Source organism: Cyphellophora europaea (genome assembly GCF_000365145.1).
Source record: "Cyphellophora europaea CBS 101466 unplaced genomic scaffold supercont1.2, whole genome shotgun sequence".
Taxonomy (NCBI): Eukaryota; Fungi; Ascomycota; class Eurotiomycetes; order Chaetothyriales; family Cyphellophoraceae; genus Cyphellophora; species Cyphellophora europaea.
Genome location: NW_008481808.1, coordinates 3,473,020 through 3,483,892, shown reverse-complemented (window position 1 = coordinate 3,483,892; position 10,873 = coordinate 3,473,020). Strand labels below are relative to the sequence as shown.

Below are 10,873 nucleotides of genomic sequence, written 5' to 3'. Positions count from 1 at the left end.
CAAGGATCTGTTCCCGCCAGCGTGCATGAATGGTCAGACACTGGGAGCGTAGTGGACAAAGAGGGTGTGTGGATGTATGCAGCAAAAGATTGACGCAACCCCATTCCAGGATCTCTAGGCGCGTGGCGCGTGGCGCCTAGCCTGCGATGCTGACTTGTGGGGGTGACTGCTCACCGGAGTACGCGAAAACCGAGGGAGGATGGAGTGGTTGTATGTCAAACCCGCTGTGCCCGACTGTGCGGATTCGTGCATCCTTTTACATCCATGATCTGTATGTACGATAACACGGCGAATTATGCTCGAGGAACCGGAGGAAGAGCATCAGCTTGGCCGTTCCGCACTTGTTCGATGTTGAAACTGTGGTGTTTTCGGATAAGCCGTTGCGGCGATGACTTGCAGTTTCCACGCTCCCTACTCCCTATCGAGGGTCGCATGACGCACGCAGCCAGGGGGTCTAGATAGTGTCCGGAGTACGAGATCGTGGTCCTTTTTGAATCGGTAACTTTGCTTTTCTTCTGTGGTCGGAGGGTGCTAACGCGATGAAGAAGCAAGGACTAAAGCTTGCGAGAGCCTGAACGTCGACGAGAATGCCCATCTCTGCCAGCTGGGCAACCTTTAGAAAGGACCGGTGAGCAACACGGTCAGCCAGTGAGCGGCGGCAATGGCCATTCGGTGGTTCGTAGCGTCTTCGATAGAAGGCCTAAGAAGGGCGGATACCCTGAGTGGCGGGCCCTAGCAGCACCCGGGGCCGCTACTTGAGAGCACTTCCCGGCGCTGATTTGTGCACGCCCGCGACGCTTCTGCAGCGCTGCGACACGCTGACCCTACACAGAAGTCGCCTGGGCGAGTCGGGCATTTTCTTGGGCATCGTGTACTTGTGATTTTCCGTCTGGACTCGTCCTGTCTCCTGCAACTCTCATCTCCCCTTCCGAGCCACACCATTGCTTCGCCTAACGGCTCGTTTAATGCGCCTGGGACGTGGCATCACTCGCTGCTCCCAGCCGGGCCGAGCCCATCTTGACATGAAACACTACACCTCCCCATTGATGCATACGCTACCTCTCGCTTGCGCAAAAATCCTTGACCATCTTAGACATCCTGGCAACTCACCTTCTGTTCCTGGCCGGCCCTTGCTGCCGATGGCGTACTATGCTCCAGTTTTACCCTGGACGCTCCCCCCCTGATCCCGGTCGCCTCGAAGCAGACACGCCGGATTCCAACGTGCGACCATCCACCTGACCCGCACCACGACAATATCATTGTTGATTGTCGCCGCCTCTGATAGCCAGTCTTACTCTGGCACTTTCTGCTCATTGCCGTTGCTTCTGTGCCGGGAAGCCTTGGATCTCCCGCCTTCCCCCTCAGGCGTCCAGGGCTAGCTTCTCGATCCTTTCTTTATATCTTAACCTCAGCTGCTTATTCGCCCAGACTCCAAAGTCGATGATCTCAGCGACTAGCAAGCAGCCGACGCATATTTTTAATACATTCCATTGTACTAACTTGCGACGTTGAGACAACTGCCCAGGCTCACGGTAGGCAATCTCCGGAAGCCTAACGGCAGTATATCACTAACCACCGTTCCCAGGTCTGCGTCGTTGTGTCAAATCGCCTCTTTGGCAAACTCCGGCTTGCCTCACGCCCGAGTACCGTCGTGGAACCCACATTCCAAGCGCGTGCAGCTGGATGCGCGCTGTTCCCAACATGCCCTGCTGTACTTGACAGTGTTAATCTTCGGCTGAGGGATCCCGCTTCGCCTCAATTCTTTTTCATCACATTGCAGCTATGCCGTCGCCCAAGAGCCAAAGCCGGTACTCGAATGGCTCTCTACTACGATCATCCACCGGCGCCGCCGTCCGCCGTGGCGATATAAAGATATCCGACCCCATTCCGTATGATCATTCACGAAACGTTGCCACTCGACACAATAGCGACTGGCCAATGAAGAATTCGGCACCTGATATGCAGCGCGGTCGACATTTCAGCACAGGCAACCTTGAACCGATGGGCGCTGGTCGTGCCTCGGTCGGACCTTCGTTAATCCCTAGCTCGATATCTACCGGCGCTTCGAAAGGTTCCATTCGTCAGAAGAAGCAGAATGGCTTCCGTGCGACCTTGCGACGAATGTTCGGTAGCAAGAAGGGCCATCCTCCTCCCTTGGACGACCCAAGGAAGGACTATCACCGCAGCGTATGCTCCCACCCGGGATTGCTCACGGTCGAAATTAATGCTGACCTGACATCTAGGACCCCGGAAATTTGACCGCCATCACAGAACGATCGACGGATATCAACATTGCACGAGCACCATCCCAGGCTGGAGGCACTGTGACACGTGCAAGCGCATTGGCTTCACATGGCCTCAATCTAGATTTCACCCTCGAATCTGACAATGCCGACCACACTAATCTTCCGTCTCCAGGCCATCGGCGTCGAAACACCCTACCTAGTCTTGTGATTAGCGACTCGATGGCGCAAATATTGGCTGGGCCAGATGACCAGGATCTGACATCTCGAACTCGGGGGCCGGACACGCTACCGGAGCCGATGCTCAAGCGGCGCTCGCGGAGTGCTGACGCGCTCAACAGGATGATATCCGACATCACTCTCCGCAACGCTGTCAACCGCGATCGGCAATCGGACATCGCATACTGGCGAAAGAGTATCGTTGAAAACCCACCTCCCGCCTGGCCTCCTTGGCAACAGCCGACCGACCGTGTGGCTCCCTCAACACGAGCCGAAGAAGTGTCCCAGGAGTCTGTGCCTTTGCACAATTTCGATTTCGGTCTCGACCGTGAGCAAGGTCGGGAGGCCACTCTTGAGGACAGGGTCAACACGCTGGAGGTCAAGTTGTTCGACTTTGAATTTGCTATCGCGAACCTCCAAGGTCACGACATTCCTAAACCGGCTCTTCCTCAGAAGCTACCTAAGCGAAGGTCGATTCATGGCCTGTTTCCACCTGAGATGGACTCGGGTGCCGAATCCTCATCTTCTACCCCTGAACCTACCTCATTCCTCACTTCGCCAGACAATTCACCCCTGCCTCTAGAGGAGCCTTTCCGACCCGACCGGTCTAGCAAAGCCACTATACGCCCTCTCAACACTCAACGCACGTCCGATGCCCAATCGCCTTCACCTGTGCGTATCACCGTCGATCAGTTTGACAGAATAATGGACATCATTCGGAGAGAGCAGAATTCGCGACGGCAGCTCGAGGCACAAGTCAATGAATTACAGTCTCAACTTGACGCTCTGCGATCACCAGTCTATGCCGAGATCAGAGAGCGCACCGATTATCCTACTCCGAATTCAAAGCAAGGCACACCCGCCCTCAACAAAACCTTGAAACGCTCACCGCCCTTCTCGACTGGGAAGAAAGCAGCGGAGCAGTCAAGGTTCAGCATGAGCGAAGTTGATTCTGACACCGATGGTGGCTTCGATGAGGCGTTCGAGACACCACAAGACAACACTTTTATGTTTGAACATCCGCGTAGCTCGCCCATGATTGGCGTGAGCTGAGAGTGACCGTCATTCTTCGGCCCGTCAATACCAGGCCTTTGATCCATCTTTGATTATCTGACGAGATTCAGGCGTTCACGTCGAAACGAACAAGGCGTTCCTAGGGTTGTTTTCTACAGACACGGAGAGGGCAGTACACCTCATTTGAGATACCCACTGCATGCTACATCGGCGCTCGAGGCGCCGACATACATGATCGCGATGTACAGGATACGAAGTGAAGGTTGTTTCAAGCGATAGCATTGATGACCTGAGCATACTGCGACAGGTATTCGTAATAAGAATTTTTCCAATCAGACCACGTGCAAGTCCGCTTTATCTGCATTGGAATCGGCGCCGTCGTCGACGCCCCCCTCGCAAAAGGCGAACGAAGCCGCGAGGCTGCCTGGTGGAAAGGGGTAAAGCATCGCCAAGCCAAACCCGTCCGCAGCTTCTCCAAGTCCGCGCATCTCTCACCTTTTTCCATGAACACTCGTACCCCAGCAACTTGCTTATAAGCGTCCGCTCCCGGACCCGTCGTACTCCTTCCCCTGTGTCTTCCGTATACAGGCTCGAAGCGGGCATTCCAGTGCTAGTGTGCCACCATGGCGCCCCCCTCTCTCGCCCACATTGTTCCTCAACCTCCCACCTCGAAACACCGGCCCTCCTCCCGTCTCATAACGCCGACTACCAATCCGATACCTCTCCTTGCCAGTTCCTCCGCTCGCTTATATGCACTCCTGCACACCGGCCTCATTCCGTCTCTGTACCTGCTCCGCTCCGGTCCCTTGGTTGCGGACCCTCTTCCAACTCTCACCTATGATCTTATACCCCTCGCGACCGCGCAAGCAGCATTCTGTGTGCTTTGCCTGCCTGCGGCTGGGACATGGAATAATGGTACCAAGGATGCAGGCCGGGGAATTGTAGAAGGCACCGCATCTGCGACGAACACGCCGATCAAAGGAGGGAAAGGGAGCATTGGGCGCAGGAAAGGCGCGAAGACGGCGGCACACTTGCATGATCCTACAGTTGGGGGCTTTAGTGCAAGAATCATGGTATGTTCCCTCGGACTCGAGACACTCGCTCATTCAGAAAGCTAACCAAAGCTCTCCAGCCGTGCATCTTTGCCCTGCTTCTAGCCCTCCTAATTCCTCCTGTACCCATACAGGTCCTCCTGCACGCACTGGGTGCTCCTCTCTTCCCATACGATCAGTTGCCACACACACTTGCTCTGGCTACGCATATCTCGCTGCTGGCATTCTTCCCGCTGTTCTACACTCATGGCGTTTCCAGCTCAGCCTGGAGGGACATTGCGGCTGCGTGGCTGCCATTCGACGAAGCGGGTGTTTGGGGCGGCACCGTGGGGACGATACTGGGCGGCTGGTTCGGTGCGATCCCCATCGCGCTGGATTGGGACAGGGAGTGGCAGAAATGGCCCTGCACGGTTGTTTGGGGATGCGTGATGGGGTGGGTACTGGGCAGCCTACTGACGGCAGGCGTGCGCGTTGGCCTCGGCAAGAGAATTGATTTATCGGAACACGAAGAGATTCCCAGGGATATGATAGATGTACCAATTCAAGACAAGAAGAATGAATGAATAACGAGTTGGCTGCGGGCTTCTGACGGACCGAGCAGAACAAGTCCGGCTCGAATCACTTACGTCTCTGCATGGCACTTGCTGTGAGGTGGATGGGTACGGGCAGTCACTACCGCAGGTAGCAAACGACGTCCTCACGAACATTTACTCTCACTTCCCTCACGTTCTGAGCCTCCTTTCAACGGCACCGACAGCACCGACAGCACCACCTCGTTCGCGCTCAACTCTTTCCAATTCCTCTCCGACATTCCTGAGCCTCGCGACAACGCAATCATGACTTCAAACAGCAACAGCAATGGCCGTGTCTACGACAACCCCGTTCATGGGCCATACACGGTCCGCAGCAGAGGCGTGAACGACCAGCTAAGACCTTCTCATCTCCTTGAAGGACCTACCTGGCCATTTGCAAAACGGACCTGATATGTTTCTATATCATGGCAATCGCTACGATAATCGAGACTACGGTCTCGGCGCTGTCAATTCGAATGCGTACCACTACTCAAACAGGTGAGTCTCGCGAGTGTGTATGCAAATGGGACAGAAAGGATGAGTCTGGTAGTTAGTATGGGTTTAGTGGTTTAGCAGGCGCTGAAAAGACTAGCAGCGATGGCTGCCAGCATTAGGACAAGTATAATAGGCTAACGATGCCCATGCAGACTATGGCATACGAAGTACCAGTATGAGCTAAGAGATAGACAACGCGGGTGGGCTGGCTCAACGACCGACTCGGTCAGCATTATGTCTCTAGCGAGAATCAATCAATGGCATCTTACGAGGCAAAAACAGAAACCGCTCTTTTCGGCGGCGCAAGTGCCAGCATCGCGCGTGGCGCAGTCACACGCATCGTCCTGGCTTGTTAGGAGGACAGATACAGTTACAGATATACACGTAAACGAAGCAACTCGAAGAAGAATTTCAAACCGACGCCATTGGCAACATATAAGTGAGGTAGGTAGGTAGGTAGGTATCTGAAGAAAATCCGTATCATCGCCATATGCCATTGTACTGCGTCGTGTTGTGTTTCGACCCTCTCCCTCTCCCTTCCCCTCTCTCCGACCATCTCTTCCCCCCTGATCGCACACATGCCCGCTCGTGAAGCACCTTTCAAGTCGTACCCGCTGCTGTCATGCTGCGTTGGCCAGTATGTTGGTTTTGAGTGGTCTTATCGTACAATATGTACACTATGTACAATGTACAATGCCTCCGGGTACAGCGGTCGGATGTTCCCCCCTTCGTCTCCATAGTTCCATAGCTTCAGCTTCGCCTCTCTCCCTCTCGCCCCGCTCCGTTGCATGATTCCATCATGCCGTGAAAGGATGGGACACAGTCTCATTCTGTCGTGTCGGCCGCCTAGCCAGCCAGTTTGGTTGCTGCACATCTCCAAACCCTGCTTTTCGAGGCGTGCTTCATAAGTTCATTCCGCGTACACATCCCTCCACAGCTGCGGGTCTTTCCGGGGGGTTGTGCGCAATCATCGAACTCGTGATCGAGGCGAGGACAGGATTGGTGATCGGTGTGCGAGTGCGCCTATGCTTTGCCAATGCCGATGCTGATGATTGTGGCAACCCTGCGATCGAGGAATTGATTCCATCCCAGCCATAGGTGTCGACAATGACAAAAGAACTATACGTTTCACCTAACATCCAAAAAGAAAGACTTGGTTTTGCTGTGGTAGTAAATGTTCTGCGTTATTGCGTTATTGCAGCTCTATTGGTCGTTGGATTTTGTGTACATTCGTGAGTGATTTCGTAGCATCGTCCTGTCATTCTTCGATGCTGGTGCTTTCTCCGCAGTTCCTGCTTCTCTCCCCGCATTCCATGCGAAAGTCCGGGGCGATTTCCTTCATTTACAGTACAAACGCCATAGCTCCCAAGCCCGCAGCTGCAAGCATTAAGCCGGACACCTTTGCAGCGATAGCACTATCTTGCAGTCCCGGATTTGAGGTGGCCGCAGCACCGGCTGCATCGCTGTCTGGACTGCCCGTCACCGGTGCGTTGACGACGACCACACTTGTAAGCGTCTCAACGTCGCCATTAGCCGCCGTGCTGTAGATCAGGCGTGTGGAGCTGCTGCGCGTGAAGCTGACATCAACATTCCGGGATGTCTCAGTAACGACACCGCCACCAACGGTGCTGAAAACCACCGCACCATCAACTGTCTCAACCGGAGTAGCACCCGCGGGCGTAGTAGGCGCAACCTCCACGGATGTTGGGTCTGGGGTTGTGGTGGCTGTGATAACGTCGGATAGCTCACTTGATATGCTTTCCTCTTGGGTTGGATCTGGGGGAGGCTCGGACGTAGTGGTCGCTGTTCCGTTTGATTGCCGCTTCAGGGCCATGTGCACGAGCTTTGTGGCCATGATGTGATTCTCGGAGTGCACATGCTCGATGGCGGCAGCATCGAGAGGGAAGACACCATCTTGAAACTTTGGCGAAAGAAGGTGGAGTATGTCATGTAAAGAGTTGGAAGAGACACGAGAGAGGAGAGAGGAGAGGGCTTCCCAGTTGGGCGTGGGGGTGGGAGCTGGAGTGGCGGCTACGAGAGATGCGAAGGGAAGGAGCGGGAGGAGGAAGGTAGAGGGACGCATGTTGGTGTGTGGTATGTGGTGTCTTGGATAGAGGAACGGCCCGCGGGCGAAGAGGCGGTGATGGCAGAGGATGTACTGCGTGGAGCGAGTGTATGTACTCCGAACTCGGTACACTGGGCGTTATGCTCGGCAACTGACCGGAGATGCAATGCGATGTAGTGATCGACAGTCCGCAGCGAGTGGCAGATAGAGACCGGAGGGTTCAAAGAAAAGTAGCACAGCTGCAATGATAGGTAGGAAGAGGAAGACAGGTGGTTGGGAGGGGGCGGAGAGAAAGGTTTTGTTCACACCAACAAGCGTGCATGCGGGATACATGCTTGACGGTTCTCTTCCAGAAGAACCGACGCAGTAGCTGCTGGAGCAGATGGTGAGAAAGTTTGAGACATGACAGTGGCAATGACGATGGCTGGGCTGCAGGCCTGGCAGGCGGCTCCTGTCGCAGGGGTGCATTAAGCCGTGTGTCTTACCTGATGTCGCCTAGCTTGACGGCTTTCGGGTAAGCTAACACGGGGGCCACACAGCTTTTTCGCAGTCTTCCATGCCCGCTGGATGGCCATCGTGCCGGTGCCCGAGAAGGAGTGCTAAAACATGGAGCTCGGATCTCTTGTGCGGTGCGAGTTACGGCTGCCGTAGGCTTGGGGTTCTGTTGGTGAAACGTACTGCCCAGGCCAACCGCTCATGTGTTGCAAGCCATGAGCCGGCGTCGTCAACGGATGTAAAGGAAACGCCGGGCACCCGCGATGAACGCATGGCCGGGGCATCGTTTGGCTGGCACAGCGTGGCAGCGTGCGGCCTGGGCACGCCTGGAACTTGGTCAAGCGAGCTCGGAAACATCGCCATGGCTGGGTGGTCGGCAGTTGACTTGGCCGATCCCCTTAAGCGTACGAGACACTTGGCCAATAGATGCATAGCTCGATTGCTGGTGTTTCGGCCTCTGCATGCTGGCATCCAGCGCGCTCTGATTCAATGCTGCTGGCGCCCAAACATAGGAAGTGACGCACCAAGATGTTAGAGATCGGCACTGGTGTAGGCGAGCTTCGCAACTGCCGCACTTGGCCTTCATCACGCTCTATGTCAGGCCGTCGCTTGCGGCCGGGCAGTCGAGTGAAAAAGCAGGATTGACGATGGACAGTTGGTAAAGAAACACAACAGCACCACGCAGAGCCTCGAGGGCCCACCCCTGCGTAGATCTAAACCTTGGGCTTCACAGCGAACAGCGGCTTGCAGTAGTCAGCATGCAACCTTCTCGTAACCTCAGCTTTTCAAACTCTTTGTTGCCCGCTTCGGCGTTGGGTGTTGGTCACATGATTCCCTTTCCGGCATTGCGTCAAGTAGTATAGGCTGTCAAGGCCGGTGCTTCCTGCAGCTGCAGTATGTCATGCACCTCGAGCTATTCGTGGTGATCCGGTGGAAGTCAATCAGTGGCCCCGCAAGACCAGACCGTTCTCTTAACAGTTATTAGTCCTCCGGCCACAATGGGGTGATGTTGAATGCCGAGGATGAAGATCAGGAGCTGTCGGTCTCTACAAGCATGTGCTACCCATTTGAAGAAATATAGACGCTTGCTTCGATGTACAAGATTCTACCCGATATCTACTACTGTCGCATCTTCACCAGAGCGATAGATGACCCGACGATGTTTGTGGCTTACGATGAACAGTGATCAGCCTTCTGTGCGCCCTACGAAGACCAAGCCACCGTATAGCTGAGCATCAGACGAACACTCAAGAGGAGACGTTTCTTTTTCCCTCGGGTATTATGCCATTTTACCTTTGCGGATATCGGGCTATGTACCCGTCCGCGAGCAGACCGTACTGCCAGCCCGGTGTTCCTCCTCTCCATCTACCCCATAGACGTAGCCGACATGTCCACCGACACTGCCGCGAGTGGACTTAGTGCTTGCGAGGCCGCCACGTGTCTCTCCCTTTACCCCCTTCTACCAATGGATACAGGCTAGCAAGTCCCCCGACTCTGCTGCGTGAGGACTTAATGCTTGACGGGCCGCCTCGTATGCCCCCTTTAATCTTCGTCATCAGGACGCACCTGGCCATCAAATATCCACTTGATGCCGTCCATCTCCTCCACCATTGGCGAAAACCAGAATGGCACCGGACTGGTATTGAGGGCAAAGAAGTCCTTGTAGGCGTCGCGGTCACTCTGAAGTTGGTGGTTCGTCAAAGCCACCACCTGGACACGCGCAGACTTTCCCTGCGACCAACTCCGGGCCTTCAGGCCTTCCGCCCAGTCTTGGTATGCCTCGGCCGTTGCAATCGGCCAGGCACCTCGCACAGGTCCGTCCCGGTCGGGACCCCAGCAATTGACCATCATGAAGTTGAGGTCGGCGGGAACATCGAATCGCTTCGTCTCCTCGGTGAAGAAGTGGCCGAGGCAGGACCGGACTTCGGCCAGCGAGCCGATTTGCTCGAGCCGGAAAATCGATTCGTTGGTGACGGCCCGAGGACCGCAGAACTGGGGCGGATTAGCATTTACTAGAATGATATGTTTGAACAGATAGCTTACGAGAGACAGGAGGACGGCAGTTTCTTGCCCTCGATGGGCGGAGCAGGCGCAGGGACGACAGCGGTGGGAGCGACAGTGGTGGTGGGGGGAGGCGAGGACTGAAGTTTGTCGCCCTCATCCTCCCAGTCTTCTTCGCCGTCATCGACGTTTGCGTCATCATCTACCTCGTCGCCGGAGGAGAGGTTGATTGAGTTGCGCCGTAGCGCGGGTGATCTTGCGCTTTGCGCGCGCGGCGGAACGGCAGGTGGCGGCGAGCTGTAGCTTCTCTTCCTTGCTGCCGGAAGGCACCTCGCTGCCAGAAGGGCCGGCAGCTCGCTTGCGCTTGCCGGGGGAGGAGTTGGTCGTCATGCTCGCGGCTAAAGAACGAGGCGACGATGTGTATGGTGTTAGCGGTGAAGAAGATGGAATCTGAGAACCCCAGCATCACAACTTGAACAAGCCGCAGGCACAAGTAAACAGACGGAGCCCTCTGGACTGTACTTACAAGGCTGGCGCCGGGCAACCACAAGGCAACCAGGTCTTGGCGACACCAATCCCATAGTGTCATGCGCGCTCAGGCTTACTCACCTAATTTCCAGAGAGCAGTCGAGGACTTCTGATCTTCCAGCAAATCTCTGACCAACTTGAGATCAAGCCCAAGAGACGTTCACTTGAGTCGCAGCTGGTGTAGAGACG

At 55.3% G+C, this 10,873-nt stretch overlaps 3 protein-coding genes across 3 annotated transcripts; 2 read left to right on the top strand and 1 right to left on the bottom strand.

Annotated features, from left to right (window-relative positions):
• Positions 1-1,782: 1,782 nt before the first annotated feature.
• On the top strand, positions 1,783-3,515 carry HMPREF1541_02830 (uncharacterized protein; the record flags this gene model as incomplete). Its single annotated transcript, XM_008717185.1, has 2 exons — positions 1,783-2,187; positions 2,244-3,515. The coding sequence occupies 2 exons, from the start codon at positions 1,783-1,785 to the stop codon at positions 3,513-3,515; spliced, it is 1,677 nt and encodes a 558-aa protein (XP_008715407.1).
• A 584-nt stretch (positions 3,516-4,099) lies between these two features.
• On the top strand, positions 4,100-5,091 carry HMPREF1541_02829 (uncharacterized protein; the record flags this gene model as incomplete). The annotated part of the gene is made up of 2 exons (XM_008717184.1): positions 4,100-4,549; positions 4,609-5,091. The coding sequence occupies 2 exons, from the start codon at positions 4,100-4,102 to the stop codon at positions 5,089-5,091; spliced, it is 933 nt and encodes a 310-aa protein (XP_008715406.1).
• Positions 5,092-6,937: 1,846 nt separating this feature from the next.
• Positions 6,938-7,678, bottom strand: HMPREF1541_02828 (uncharacterized protein; the record flags this gene model as incomplete). The annotated part of the gene is made up of 1 exon (XM_008717183.1): positions 6,938-7,678. The coding sequence occupies one exon, from the start codon at positions 7,676-7,678 to the stop codon at positions 6,938-6,940; it is 741 nt and encodes a 246-aa protein (XP_008715405.1).
• Positions 7,679-10,873: the final 3,195 nt, after the last annotated feature.